The 15,620-nt window shown below is 42.2% G+C and overlaps 1 protein-coding gene across 2 annotated transcripts in view; it reads right to left on the reverse strand.

Annotated features, from left to right (window-relative positions):
• The window catches only part of FRMPD1 (FERM and PDZ domain containing 1), a gene marked incomplete at both ends in the record, with an annotated part of 59,468 nt that extends 50,566 nt beyond the window's left edge, over positions 1–8,902 (reverse strand). For both annotated transcript variants that reach the window (XM_080708514.1, XM_080708513.1), the window contains one exon: positions 8,802–8,902. In XM_080708514.1, coding sequence (XP_080564640.1) covers positions 8,802–8,902 — 101 coding nt within the window. The remainder of the gene's footprint in view (positions 1–8,801) is intronic.
• Between the last annotated feature and the right edge of the window lie 6,718 nt (positions 8,903–15,620).

Below are 15,620 nucleotides of genomic sequence, written 5' to 3' on the forward strand. Positions count from 1 at the left end.
TATTCTACATGCTGAACTCAATGCCAGCTATAGAGTAAGGTTTAACAATTGTCTGGAGAACAAAAGAAAGAACAAGTTTTACAATGGGGTTTCCAAAGAATCCTTGTTGATGCTTTCCAAACATATGAGCTTCGGCTATCAGACATTTTCTATTTGGAAGGGGTTATTCCTCAACCGTGGTAGACAGAGGAGGCCCCGCCATGTTGACTAATCCCTGGATAGTGTCAGTGGCTTTGGTCCAAAGTCTGGATCTGACATTTTCCCCAAAGGCCATGTTCTAGCTTTTGTTTGGAAAGGGATTACCTAAGTACATGACCAAACTGTGGCCTCTCTCACAGAGAACATTTAATATTTGACAGTAAGCTGAAGGAAATGATTTCCGCAACAAAATTTCCTCCTTCAAAGCATCTTATAAATATCAAACTAAGCACAGATACAAAAACATATGCCTGCAGCCGTGCTAATGGGTTTAGACAATGCATCTGAAGGCATTTCTGCCATCTTGCTCTGAAACAACACAAGATCCGTGATCACACTAATGAAATTCCTGTCAGGTAACTGGAGTTACCCTAAGGATGAGAAACAAACACGTGAAACTTATCATGAAAACACTCTTGTGTGGGCTAATTCTAAAATGTATGGGTCACAAATTCATACTGAGCTGATCAACAAAACTGAGAAGAAATATTGCCAGATGGAAACAGATTATGCCTCAAATATTCTCTGGCTTTTTATCTGCTTCTCTGATATGTTGGAAAATATATTTTACCTTTATCCAGTAACACCAAAGAATTGGCCTTCATCTTCCAGCAGGATATGGAGAATCTATTTTGAAATCTGTTTAAACACTTTAATATGTTTGGCTTCAGTGATTTTAAAAGCTAAATTTGATATACCATGGATTTTGTAATTTGAAGTGTATTCAAGAAAGCAGAAACAGGCAGTAGTCTATATACTTAACATGTAGTCATAATCAGAGGAATATGCTTGAGGTTGTGACAGTTCTAGGGGCCTGTTCAGTGTAGACAGCGCGATTTCAATGCTCCTACAGTTCAAAGAAAGAGAAATCACTTCCTTATTATTTATTTATTTTGGGTGGTACTGGGGTTCCTGGAAGCCCTTCTATTTCCGGGCTACACTCCCAGACCTATTTTATACTTTTTTTTTGAATTTGGAAACAGGGTCTCTTAAACCAGCGCGGCTGGCTTCGAACCTGTGCGATCCTCCTGTCTCCGCCACCCAAGCGCAGGGATTACAAGTGTGCGCCAACACGCCTGGCTCACTTCCTTATCATTTTAAAAACAGGATTTGGTAAATAACAGAACTTGCAGATGCAGCTCAGGAACCTTCTAGATTGTTATTAAATATTTCCACTTTCACTCATAGGTCAAGCAGCAATAAAAAAAAAATTGTCACCTGAAAGAGTCTGCCAGCAATATTAGAGAGGTCCAAAAAAGCTAGCCCTGTTGATTAGTAAGTAGGCTACCTATAGTTATAATGAACAAATAAACTTGCAACATATATAAAACCAGCATCAAGAGCTTCTGACACTAAGATGCCATACTACGTGTACATGTGTATGCCTGTGAGCACACGTGTGGTGTGTGCACGGGATGCACATAGGCGCCGTGTGCCCCTGTGTGTAGGCGTGTGTGTGTGTGTGTGTGTGTGTGTGTGTGTGTGTGTGTGTGTCCTCGTTAGTATTAAGATTCAAGCTAGGTGGAAACAGTCTTCTTTTCAAGCCCAAAGGGTAAAACTAAGCAATAGTGAAGAAGGACCAAGCTGCAGTGAGCTCTTGTTGCTTCTTTAGCTCTTACTCTGTAGAACTAACATTTCTAGACTGAGCATAAAAAAAATTCAGTGAATCTCATGCTCAATTATTTTAATAATGAAGCTGAACTACTCTAAAGTTCATGTGGCAGAAAAATGGGTAAGAGTAAAGATACTGAGAATGAGCAATAAAAGCCTAGCTTTATAGATATTAAGATGTACACTACTGTATAGTAATGTAAGCTCGGCATGGGGGTGCATACCTGTAATCCCAATACTTGGGAGGCTGAGACAGGAGGATAGCAGGTTTGAGATCATCCTAGGCAATTTAGTGAGACCCCGTTTCCAAATAAAAAATAAGGCTGGGGGTGTAGTTCACAGAAGCCCCTGGGTTAAATTGCCAGTGCCACAAGAAAAATATAGAAATGTAAATAATTTTAACACAGATGTGTTAAAATAGACAATTAGATCAATGGAACAGAATGCCAGCCAAGAAATGGATATGATCTCCCACTCAAAGACACAAGAATTTCATATATAATAAAGGAGATTCAGGGAAGAATAAGTCAGGTGAGAAGGGAAAGACAGCTCAGAGTTGATCGTGTTGGACTTCCCATCTCAGAAAAAAAATCACTTCCTGGCATATACTAAAATAAACTCCAAATTAAAGACTTAAGTAACTTGGGTATGGTGGCACACACTTGCAATCACAGTAGTTGGGAGGCTAAGACAGGAGGATCACAGGTTCAAGGACAGCCTCAGCAAGTAGTGAGACTGATCAATCACCTGGCATGGTGGTGCACGCTTGTAATCCCTGCACTTGGGAGGCTGAGACAAGAGGACCGTGCAGGTTCGAAGCCAGTCTCAGCTACTTAGTGAGGCTCTCGGCAACTTAGTGAGACCCTGTTTCCAAATAAATTATAAAATAGGGCTGGGTATGTAGCCCAGAAGTAAAAAGTTCCTGGGTTCTACCCCCCAGTACTCCCCCCCCCCACCAACACACACACACAAAGAAACAATCATGAAGTAAAGGGGAAATTCAATTTCATTATGTGAAAATGTAAACTTTCATAGAAAAAAATTGACATAGTTAAGTGGAAAGGTATACTATCACATAAGTCTTTATTGTTCTTCCTTCCTTCCTTTCTTTTTCCTTCTTTCTTTCCCTTTTTTCTTTTCTTTCTCTTTCTTTCTTTCTTTCTTTCTTTCTTTCTTTCTTTCTTTCTTTCTTTCTCTTTCTCTTTCTCTTTCTGTGACACTGAGCTATAATTCAGGGCCTTGTGCATGCTACGCAAGCACTCTACTACTGAGCTACACCCTCAGCCCCATTTCATCACACCTACAGTCATACAGAGCTATAAAGAAGGTGATAATTTAATTGAAAGAAAAATGGTTAAGATTAATTTGTTTATGATGTAATTTCTGTGTTGCAGATTTTATTAAGCATCTTCTAGGGGGCTTGCCTAGCATGTGTGAGGCCATGCTTTTATTAAGTAGTTTACAGAGCACTGGCTAGCACGCGTGAGACCACAGGTTTAAGCTCCAGTAGAGCAAAAATAAAAAAGTATATACTTATATGAAAAGAAAAATCAGTTTGTATTATGTTACTATTATTGTTTTGTTGTTATTGTTGTTTTGTGGTCCTGAGGAGCACACTCAGGCCATGCTTGTAGAAAATATACACTCCTCCACTGAACTACATCCCCAGTCCCATACTGCATTATTTATACAAAAATTCAAAACATCTCACTGAGGCCATTTGAGAGGCTAGCTATTTTTAAAAGAGCACTTGATACTGGAAATGCTATTTTCATTTTGGAAGATGAAATCAAGTGATCACAGAGGAGGCAGCTTCATCTTATTTCCCATTCCTCTAATCACAGGTTATCACTAGGCTTCTACTGACCCAACCACAAACTTCACTCATTCAAACCAAGGGCCATCATCTGAATTTAGCTAATGACTGCAACAATAACAGTGGCTGGGGTTCATTTAAAATTTAATAAATCAGAGTATCTCTGAAAGTTGACAACCCCTTACCCCAGGAAACACCTATTAAAGTTGTATTATACATTTCTAATATTCCTCCAGGCACATAAAAGTTATTTACTTGTTGATCATGTTTGGAAATAGAAACCAGTTATTCTTGACTTAATTTACTCTGGACAACTCACTTTGAGCCAGAAATAAAGCTTACATTTCATGGGAAAATACCAATTATAAGTAAAGTAAGGATGGGTTGAAATGATGGGAAGTTTTTAATAGTGTGAAAAAAACAGAATGAAAAATGATCTGACTGAAGATGAATGTCTTTGTTTTCTTTTTACGGAACATAGAAAGCATTTCAAGGTACTTCCTTCATTGCTGGCCCAGGTACCAGGAAACTCAGGGCTAATGTTAGTCTAAAAATGCTAAATCCTAAATCGAATTGGTTTGCAGTCTACTTATAACACTGTTATTATTACTTTAAATTTTCCTACATGTTTTAAAAAATCTAAGCCATCAAAAAATTGCTGTCGGAGCTAGGTATGGTGGCATGTGCCTGTAATCTCAGTACTTGGGAGGCTGAGGCAGAAGGATCACAGGTCTGAGGCTAGCCTCAGCAAAATAGGAAGTCCCTCAGCAGCTAACTGCTTCAAAATTATTTTTAAAAAAGTGTTGAGGGTGCCGATCCAAGGCAGAATGCCCCTAGGTTCAACCCCAGTATAACAACAATGACAACAGTAGTAAATCAAGTAAATTCCTATTGAAAGAAGGATGAAAATTTCAGGTTTATTGAGTAAATGATACAGTCTCTTATTGTGAAAGCTTTTTATTAGTAAAAGATAATTAAACATAGATAACATAGTGTGCACTCTGCCAGGGCTGAGTATACTTTGTAAAGCAAGACAGCTGTGGTCCTTGGTCTCATCATGACAGGAGGGTCAGAGGAGAAGGGTCAGACAATAAACAGGTAGGGGAGGTAGAAGTGAATAAATCAATTTTTATCAAGTGAGATGAATGGAGGAGACTGCCATGGAGATAGACCTACTGTGCCTTAGGGGTCAGGAAAGTGCACTTGGACTCTCTTTTAGTGGTACTGGGAGGGACTGAACCCAGTGGTGGTTCTATCACTGAGCTGTATTTTAATCTTTTAGCGTGTGTGTGTCTCTCTCTGTGTGTGTGTGTTACTGGGGATTGAACCCAGAGGCATTTTACCTTCAAGCTACATGCCCAGCCTGATATATTTATTATTTGGAAACTGGTTCTTACCAGGTTGATGATGGTCTCACAACTTGTTAAGGATGTCCTTGAACTTACAGTTGTCCTGTCTCAGCCTCCCAAGAACTGGGATTATAGGCATGAGCCACCACACCTGGCTCATCCTCAGTCTTTTTTTAAAAAATTATTTTGAGATAGTGTCTTACTAAGTTTCCCAAGCTGGCCTTGAACTTCTGATCCTCCTACCTTAGCCTCCTGAGTAACTAGGACTACAGGCATGAAACACTGTGCCCAGCAGAAAAGGGTTCTCTTTTTATCTTTTTTCTGTCCCTCCTTTCCTCCCTCTTTTCCTCCTTCCTCCTCTCCCTTCCTCCCTCTCTTCCTTCTTTCCTTTCTTTCTTTCATATGGTACTGGGGATTAAATCCAGATGTGTTCTCTCTCTGAACTACACCCTCAGCCCTATTTATTTTGAAACAAGGTCTTTCTAAGTTACAAAGGCTGGCCTTGAACCTGTGATCCTACTGTGTCAGCCTCCCAAGTAATGAAATTACAGACATGCTCCATTACACAGGTCTAGGAGAGGTCTCTTAAAAGAAGATGCTATTGCGCTTGTAATCCCCGCCCCGTGCTTGGGAGGCGGAGCCAGGAGGACCGCATAGGTTTGAAGCCAGTCTCGCTGGCTTAAGAGACCCTGTTTCCAAATAAAAATATAAAATAGGTCTGGGAGTGTAGCCCGGAGGTAGAAAGTGGGATCTCTTCAAACTAAAAAGTTTCTTCTCATCAAAGGAAACCATCAGGAACCTAAAGAGGAAGCCTACAGAATGGGAGATCTTTACCAGCCACCACTCTGATAGGGGGCTAATATCCAGAATATACAAAGAGCTCAAAAGACTCTACACTAGCAAAACAAACACCCCAATCAAGAAATGGGCAACTGAAATGAATAGACATTTCGCAAAAGAAGAGATACAAATGGCCAATAGATACATGAAAAGATGTTCAACATCACTAGCCATCAAGGAGATGCAAATCAAAACTACACTGAGATTCCATCTAATCCCAATCAGAGTGGCAAACAAAGAAATCACACAACAACAGTTGCTGGCGAGGATGTGGGGAAAGAGGAACTCTTTTACACTGTTGGTGGGAGTGCAGAGTAGTTCAGCCACTATGGAGATCAGTATGGAGATTCCTTAGAAAACTGGGAATAGATCTACCATTTGATCTGGCTATACCACTCCTGGGTATCTTTCCAAAGGGGTTGAATTCAGAGAACTACGTTAACATATGCATACCCATGTTCATAGCAGCACAGTTTGTAATAGCCAAAATATAGAACCAACCTAGATCTCCATCAACAGATGAATGGATTGTAAAATTATGGGAAATACACACAATGGAATTCTATTCAGCTATAAAGAAAAAATAATAGAATTTGTAAGAAGATGGAGGGAGCTGGAGAACATTATGTTAAGTGAGATTAGTCAAGCACAGAAAGAGAAGGGACATATGTTTTCTCTAATATATCCAAGCTAGGGAGTAGTGGTAATACCAGAGGGACTCCAGATAATGGAGGGGAAATCTCAGCAAAGCTTGAATGGAAGGATAGGAGAGGAAGAAGGCTGAGGTTGTTCAATGGAGGAGCTACATACGAATATGTGTAATAGTATAAATATAACATGATTAACCTGGACACTCTCTATTGGGAGGGGGGAGGGAAATGGAGGAGGAAGGGCATGAAGCACAATGTAAATGTACACCACTCTCAATATGTTCCACTTATAAAAAAAAATAAATAATTAAAAAAAAACAGGTCTCTGGAGCTTGAGGGCATTATGCTAAGCGAGATTAGTCAGTCGCAAAAAGTAAGGAATCGGATGCTTTCCCTGATATGTGAAAGCTAGGGTGAGTGGGGTCATAGGAGGATCTCCAGGTGAAAAAGGAGATCCTATAGAGGAGCAAAAAGGCAACCTAACTGTGGGGATGGAGGGGGGGAGAGGGAAACGCTTTAAAGCACATGATGTACTTACTCACATCAAACTCAACCACTAAGCCAAGCATGGGAAGGAGGGATGGGGAGGGAATGGGGTGGGAATTGGGTAGGGGCTAACTGGGCGATGTGTGCATGTATGTCTACACAAGTTTTTTTTTAATCCCATTATGATGTATGAATACAATGCGCCAATAAAAATATATATTAAAAAATTAAACAGGTCTCTTTTCTGCAGGACTTTTTAGAGCCTTTAATTGCTCTAACATGCACGGTCTGCATAATGAAGCAAGAAGGTGGGTGGGTAGAGGTGGGATATAGGTTACATCATTTCCCAAACATGTCTGAGCTGAGCATGGTGGTACACACCTGTAATCCTAGTACTTGGGAGGCTGAGACAAGAGGATTTTAAGTTTGAGGATGGCCTCAGTAACTCTGCAAGATAGCCTAAAAAAATCACAGAACCTTTTCAGTGGAGAGCCTCAAACAAAACTAGGTTTTGCAGAACCTACTTTGGGGAACAAGATGCTATGTAGTTTTCTGTTTGTTCATGGAGTGCTGCAATGCTACAGAGATGAGGCTGGTGCCGTCCCTGACCTCACAGAACAGCGGGGCAGAAGAGAGACGACGCATGTGCTCAGTGAACGTAATTCATCAGGAGGAGCCCGATGGGCCGATGCCACAACTCAAATGCCACGAACCAGGAAGAGCGTCATCCTGACTGACTGGGTGACACTTCAGGGAGACCCAGCGCTTCACCCAGGACTTAAACCCTGGGTGGGCTCCAGGAGGAAGGGACGAGGCGCAGGGGCCCAGGTTCAAGGGGAAAGAGGAAGGAGGGTGGTTGGAATAGGGGAACACAGACGGTGGTCGGAATATTGTCCCCTTTAGCACAATATGAATGGAGCGGAGTAGTATGATAAGTAGCCTTAAGGACTGTGGCTTGATCACGGAGAACCTTAAAATGTCAAACCAAAAAAGAAATGTTTAAATTCCATTCTGCAAGAAATGAGGGCCCATCGAAGGTCTCTGAGCAGGGGTGGGAGTGGTCCTAAGGAAGTCACTCTCGGAGCCTCGGGCAGTCCATCTGTAAACCGGGGCTACTTCTACCGGCCTCACCTCACCTCAGCGTGTGAGGATCAGAGGACCTGGCCGGCGCAGTGGGCTCTGAGCAGTGTATCACTGGGCCACAGAGCAGCTGTTTCCAGTTCCTTCGGAAGAATGTGTGTCTCAGAAACACCTGACACATGATATTTCATCTCTGTGGCAGGGCCAGATGGGAAACCTGAGATGGAAAATGAACGCTTTGAAACAGAACATATTTTCAAGTTCTCTTGTAGCAGTCAAATCAGATCTGTATTTGATTTCATTTTATTTGGTTTAGAGTGAAATAGGGATGACGGGGAAGGAACAGCTGCTGAAAACCCAGACCAGTTGAGAATATAAACAGCAGGTTGCTGGACTTTCATATCAAGTACCAAGACAAGGTGTGTGTGTGTCAGAGAGTGTGTAAACATATCAATATATGTTTCAGAAAAAATGCTTACACACGATCGTGTTTGTGCGAATACATCTGGCTGTGTGTGTGGGTCTGCTTCTGTACATGTGTGTGAGTTTGGAGGGAGTGTCACTGTTTGTGGGTATATGTTGGGGTGGGGGTACCAGAAAGGCACCCCAGCCAATCAGCTGATCTTTTACACTTTTCCCATCACATGGTGTAAGAACAAAGCCAGCCAGAGAGAGCAATGCCCAGGTGCTGCTGGGACGGGCAAAACCTCCTCCCACAGGAACACCCGACCTTCGTGGATAGAATCTCTGCTGGCTGGCCCAGAACCTTACCGGGCCGAGCTGTCCCGGGAGCGCCGAAGCCATCTGGCCACCATTTGTTCTATCCTGTGTGCTTTCCGAGTCTGGAAAAAACTGGTCTCCAGCTCTTCCATTTACCTAAAAAGAAAAGAAGAGTGTTCTTAAGAAGCTGCCCAAAACACTGTGATGAGGGCTCTGTCACATCAGCACAATGCTTTCCATTTGCCATTTGAAGACACGCTGAGCAAGTAACTAGCGTTCTCCTTCTACCTGAAATCCACAGAAAGCTCAGCGCCCGCAGTGAGCACTTCAGCAACCTCTGCCCCGAAGAGTCCGGGCTTGTAAACAGAGTGCCTTTGTTTCTTACAGGCAAGGATGAGAAAGTAAAGTAGAGAAGTTTCTCAAACTTTGTTTCGGTGACCCACAGTGAGAAATACGTCTGACAGTGTGACAATGTCCTCCCCTGACGGTGTGCATCCTGGACCACAGTTCAGCTTTTTTGCCTGTGTTGGGAACTGCAGTTCTGTGTGTGTGTGATGGTGGTGGTGGGGGGGTAATGAGGATTGAACTCAGGTATAGTCTACCTTTGAGCTACCCACTGGTCTTTTTTTTTTTTTTTTTTTTTTTTGGTGGTACTGGGGTTCCTGGAAGCCCTTCTACCTCCGGGCTACACTCCCAGACCTATTTTATATTTTATTTGGAAACAGGGTCTCTTACGCCAGCGCGGCTGTCTTCGAACCTGCGCGATCCTCCTGTCTCCGCTTCCCAAGCGCGGGGATTACAAGCGTGCGCCACCACGCCCGGCTACCCACTGGTCTTTTTAATTTTGAAACCGAGTCTTGCTAAGTTTCTGAGGCTGGCTCTGAACTTGCAGCCCTTCTGTCTCAGCTTCCCAAGTACTGGGATTACAGATGTGTGTCACCGTGCCTGGCTCATGAAAGCATTCTTAATCACACTGAACATGTTTTCTGAGTGTTGCTTTTTTTCTCAATATTTTATATTTAATTTTTGAATAGGAAATTCACTTGTATAATTTAATATCAGCCTATTAAAAAAGATATATAGTAGCCAGGTGTGGTGGCGAACACCTGTAATCCCAGCATTTAAGAGGCTAAGAGGCTGAGACCAGAGGATCGTGATTCGTGGGCAGCCTCAGCTACTTAGGCCCTCTGCAACTCAGTGAGACTCTGTTTCAAAATAAAGAATAAAAAATTGGGCAGGAGGTGTAGCTCGGAGGTCGAATGCCCCTGGGTTCCATCCCCAGACCTGCAAAAAAAAAAAAAAAAAAAAAAAAAAAAAGACATATAGTTACTGTGTTTTCCACTTAGAAAAATTGTGGCTGGGTGTGATGGTGCACACGTGTAATCCTAGGATTTGGGAAGTCAAGGCAGGAGGATTTCAGGTTCAAGGCCAGCTTCAGCAACTTAGCAAGACCATCTGCAGCTTAGTAAGACCCTGCTTCATAATAAAAATATCCAAAGGGCTGGGGGTGTAGCTTGGATGTAGATTTCATGTTGTGTTGTTACCACAGTAAAATAACACACACATGGAAGGTCTCCTACTGTCCTGATCTGCCCCCCTCCACCCAGCTCCCATGTCCTTACGGTTCTCTTTCTTTTGTCCTTCCAGAGTTTCATCATGGCTATGCAAGTAAATGCAAATGTAGATTTTATATTTCCTCTTAGTAACACAGAGAGCAGTATACTTCACACATTGTTCTGTCCCATGCTCCCCCCCCCCCTTAGATATTCATTTGATATCTTTCTACATCGGTATATAGAATCCTTCTTCATTCTTTTTTTCTTTTTTGGTGGTACTGGGGATGGAACCCAGGGGCATTCTACCTCCGAGCTACACCCCAGCCCTATTTTTTTTTATTCTTTATTTTGAAACGGGGTCTCACTGAGTTGCAGAGGGCCTCACTGAGTAGTAGCTGAGGGCTGTCAGTGAACCGCGATCCTCCCATCTCGGCCTCCCGAGTGCTGGGATTACAAGCGTGCACCGCCGTGCCTGGCTTTCATTCTTTTTTGACAACTAGTGAGTAGTTTATTGTGTGAGTGTACTGTAATTTAAAAAGAAGTCCTTTGTTGATAGACATTTGGGTTATCGCCATTTGCTGTTATAAACAGTACTGCAGTGAGTTTGTTGTGCATACTTTGTTTCTGCTTGCATGCAAGTTCATACTTGGATGGTTCCCAATATTAAATTGTTCAGCCCAAAGTTACATGCACTTGTGATTTGATAGATATTGTCGGGTTACCAGGAAAAGATATATGCTTAAGATTAATGTTCCATAGATCAATATATATTGATATTTTATATTATAGTCTATTTCACTTTTTAAAATATTGGTCTCAACTTATCAAATTAATTCCATAACTCAATGAGGAATGATACATACATATATCATTGGCCCTTTGGTTGTACGTGTGCGTGGTGTGTGTGTGTGTGTGTGTGTGTGTGTGTGTGTGTGATACTGGGGAATTGAACTCAGAGGCATTTTACCTCTGAGCTATACCCCTAGCCTTATTTTATTTCTATCTTGAACAGGATCTCATTAAGTTGCCTCACTAAGTTGCTGAGGCTGTCTTTGAACCTATGACCCTCCTGTCTCAGCCTCCCAAGTACTGGGATTACAGGTGTGCACAACTATACCTGGCTTCTACTTAGTATTTTATTTAACCTGTGACTATATCATGGATATCTTTCAGATAACAGCTTATTCTAGTTTTGATTTGAAACTATTTGAGCCAGGTGTAACGGTGAACGCCTGTAGTCCCAGTACTTGGGAGGCTAAAACAGGTTCCTGGTCAGCCTTAGCAATTTAGCACAGCCCTGTTTCTTTTCTTTCTCTCTCTCTCTTCCTTCCTTCCTTCCTTCCTTCCTTCCTTCCTTCCTTCCTTTCTCTCTCTCTCTCTCCCTTTCCTTCCTTCCTTTCTTTCTTCTCTCTCTCTTTCTCTTTCTTTTTTGGTACTGGGTATGGAACCCAGGGACATTCTACCTCCAAGCCACACGCCCCAAGCCCTACTTTTTATTCTTTATTTTGGAGGGTCTCACTGAGTTGCAAAGGGCTTAAAGCTGCTGAAGCTGTCTGCCAACTGTGATCCTCCTGTCTCAGCTTCCCAAATGCTGAGATTACAAGCATGTGTTACCATGCCCGGATAACAACTGTTTCAAAATAAAAAATAAAATAAGGCTGGAGGGTTAGCTCAGAGACCCTGGGTTAAATCCCCAGGACCACAAAAGAAAGAAAGGAAGGGAGGGAGAGAGTGAGGAAGGAAGGCAGAAAGTAAGGAAGAAATTATTTGATTACTAGTATATCTCTACTTTTTCATATCCTCTGACCATTGTGGTTTTTTTTCCCCCTTTTTCTTTTGGTACTGGGGATTGAACCCAGGTATATTCTACCTTCAAGCTACACCCCCAGACCTTTTTTATTATTTGTTTGGAAACAGGATCTCACTAGGTTGCTGAGTATCTTGCGATGTTGCTGAGGCTGTCCTCAGAACTGTGTCCTCCTGTCTCAGCCTTCCAAGTGCTGGGATTATAGGCGTGAGCCACCACGCCCGGCTGTATTTATTATTTGTTACTTCCCTGCTTCTGGCTTTTCCTTGTCTTCCTACTGGAATGTTTGCCTTTTTGTTACTGATCTGTAAATGTTCTTTTATAATAAGGATTACTTGATGTTCCTTTGCCGAGGACATGGAATCACATATTTCTTTGAGGCTTACTCAAAAATGCAGGTTCTGGTTTCCTGACAATACAGGGACTAATTACAGAGGGCAGAATAAATATCTAGCAAAGTTTCAGGATATTATTTCAAATACCCATGACCTTATTAAGACCTTCTTTAGAATAAAGTTAGCTGGCAAATTTTAGGAGATGGATATTAACTTTGTCTTGTCTGAGCATCATATTTTCAGGGATTTAGGAATGTAAGGAGCCTTAAAACCAAGTCATACGAAGACTCACTGAAAATTTCAGACAATGTTTATTAGACAGAAACTTGGGGGTAGCCTATAATAATCACGGTTCACAAACAGCCCAAAGACCGCCATGTAGAAAAAGTCAGATTCCACATGATTCTGAGATGCGAAGCCAGGGTTAATGGGAGAATGCCACAGAGAGGAAGTCTTAGCTGAGACTAAGCAGACCTCTGTACTGCTCCTAGTGATCCAAGGGTGGAATGGGTTTTCTCAAGGAGTATTAAGATCTTAGTCAGCCAGTTATGGAGGCACACGCTTGTAATCCCAGCATTTGGGAGGCTGAGACAGTAGGAACCGGCTTCTCAGACAGCCTCAGCTACTTAGTGAGGCCTTTTGCAACTCAGTGAAACCCTATTTCAAAATAAAGAATTTAAAAAATAGGGCAAAATAAAAAAATAGCTCAGGGTATAGCTCGGTAGAATGCCCCTGGTTTCTATCCCCAGTACTGAAAAAAAAAAAAAAATTCTTAGTCACTATCTGGGTATGGTGGTGCACACCTGTAATCCCAGTACTTTGGAGACTGAGACAGGAGGATTGCAGATTCAAGGCCAGCCTTAGCAAGTTAATGAGGCCCTCTGCAACTGCGTGAGACCCTGTTTCAAAATAAAATTTAAAAATAGGGCTGGGGTGTAGTTCGAAGGTATCTTTCTTCTCTCCTGCTCTCTCTCTTACACACACACACACACACACACACACACACACACACACACACATTCAGCAGAGACTAACTGCATGTATATAGTGTCCAGGGACACTGGCGTGAAGCACATGGACCAGATGACTTCTGCAATTGGAGGCCTCTGCTCGATCTAGGAGCCAGAGAAGGTGATATTTGTTGCCTCTGTCTTGAAAATCAGGAAAGCATATTGCCTAGAGTATTTGGAAGCCCTGGAGTGACCACCGTGCCAGAAGACCAGCATTTCTAACCTCTTCATTGTTTCTGTCTCTGAATGACTGTGGAGCTGACAGGGGTCTCAAACATGCCCATAAGTACCGCGGATCAGCAAGCCTTTCCATTCTTTTTGAAGGTCGTCAAACTGTAGTGGTTACCTAAAGGGAACCGTTAAGAAACTGCTGCCCAATGCAATTTAGCTAACTCATTTTATAAACATATATGACTCTAGTTAAAAGAACCAATTTGCATTATGTATCTGGACTGAGGGTAAGCATGTGCCTTCAGTCAGGGATCTCCAAAGGCCAAAGAAATGGTGACACCAACGAAGCCATTAAAAATGCCCCCTGACTCAGCAAGGTCTAAGTAGGAGTTTAAAGTCAAGAGAATGACCTGCTAATGGCTTTAATACTAGCCTCTGGAGCAAAGTAGGAGGCAGATAATCCTCAAACATTTGAATCTTCGCTACAATTCCACTGCCAAAAAGTCATCTGGCCTCTATGGATTCTCTCACTCGCTGCTGGACCCATCATCTTGTTAGAAAGCTCTTTACCTAAGGCTGGGTTCCACCTATCTACAGCTTCAGTCCTCGGCAGCAGTGTCACACCCCAAGCAACAGCACCAAGAAGAAGCAGGCTCCCTCTTCTATACACTGGGCTTTCTGACCTGCTTATGGAAAGCTTGCTGGCTTTAAGTCTCCTCTACTCCAGACTATACATTCTCCATTCCTCTAACAGTCCTTCAATAACACAGAGTCACTTTAGATCACCCCCCTCTGGGCACACACCAGCGTTTCTCATCTAGGTGTATGAGAATACAAAATATATTAGCAGGTCAGAGACCCTGTAGAGGACAATCAAGATTGGATGGGGACTGGATTGAGCACGCCTTCCGGGCCTGAGGCTAACTTAGGAGAGGTGACTCTGAACTGTGAACTGGGCCAGTCAGATCATAAACAACTGGAAGACAGGGTTGTTGTTTTTTTAATCTTAGTCATCTTTGTATCTCTAGCTCCTAACATAAAACAGACATTCAACAAATTCAATAAATGTTTATTAAAGTGATAAATGGTAAATGAATAAATGGAATACAAAATAGGATGGTGGGTTGTCCACACAATAGTAATAAACAGAAAAGAAAAACAAAATATAAACCTTTCTACAGCACTTAATCTCCAGCATATACAAGGTTCAAGGCTATGAGCTGCTGGCACAAGAAAAGATCACAAAAAAGAACCCAAAACTCAAGACAAACACCCAACCTGTTGAATAATGAGAGAAATAAAATACCAAACTAGCATTTTCTCTTAAACTAACATAAATAAAAGTGTTAAAGTTTTTCAGCTTTCCTCCATGGCTCCTATGACATGTTTAGCCTCTTGGACTATGACCTTCTCAGCTTTCTTGATAAACCTCTTTTCTCACCATCCTGAATTTTAGGGATTGGTTCTCAACTAAAATTTTAAAAATGATGCCTATTGTTTCTAAAACTGTGGTACCCAAACTCTGTTGCATATTAGAATCATCTGCATAAGCTCCCAGCTTGTACTCTAGATCAACTAAATTAGAACTTTTGAGGATATAGACCAGACATTGGTAGTTTTAAAGATCCCTTCCCCCAAGTGATTTCAATGTACAGAAAAGTATGGGGCTCACAGCTCTAAACACTCTCCATGGGCAAGTTTATTCCCATGGTTCCAGCTGCTTGGAGAACCAATGGCCTAGTTTGTATCTTTACCAAGAGGTCCTAGAGGAACTTGGGCTGACCATCCTTCTCTGTTCCGTTTCTCAAGTGGAATCCCTCCTTTCCCAAGATGGAACGTCTTGTTGAAGACTACCATTTAACTCTCTACCAGCCCACGTCAAGAGTGTGGAACCACCCTTGATTCCTCCTGTCTCCAACCCCACCTTGATCCCGTCTCCAAGTCTGAGGCTTTGCTTCCAGCCACCTTAACCTCTCACCACCTCTCCTTTC

This window comes from Muscardinus avellanarius (assembly GCF_963383645.1).
Source record: "Muscardinus avellanarius genome assembly, chromosome: 13".
Taxonomy (NCBI): Eukaryota; Metazoa; Chordata; class Mammalia; order Rodentia; family Gliridae; genus Muscardinus; species Muscardinus avellanarius.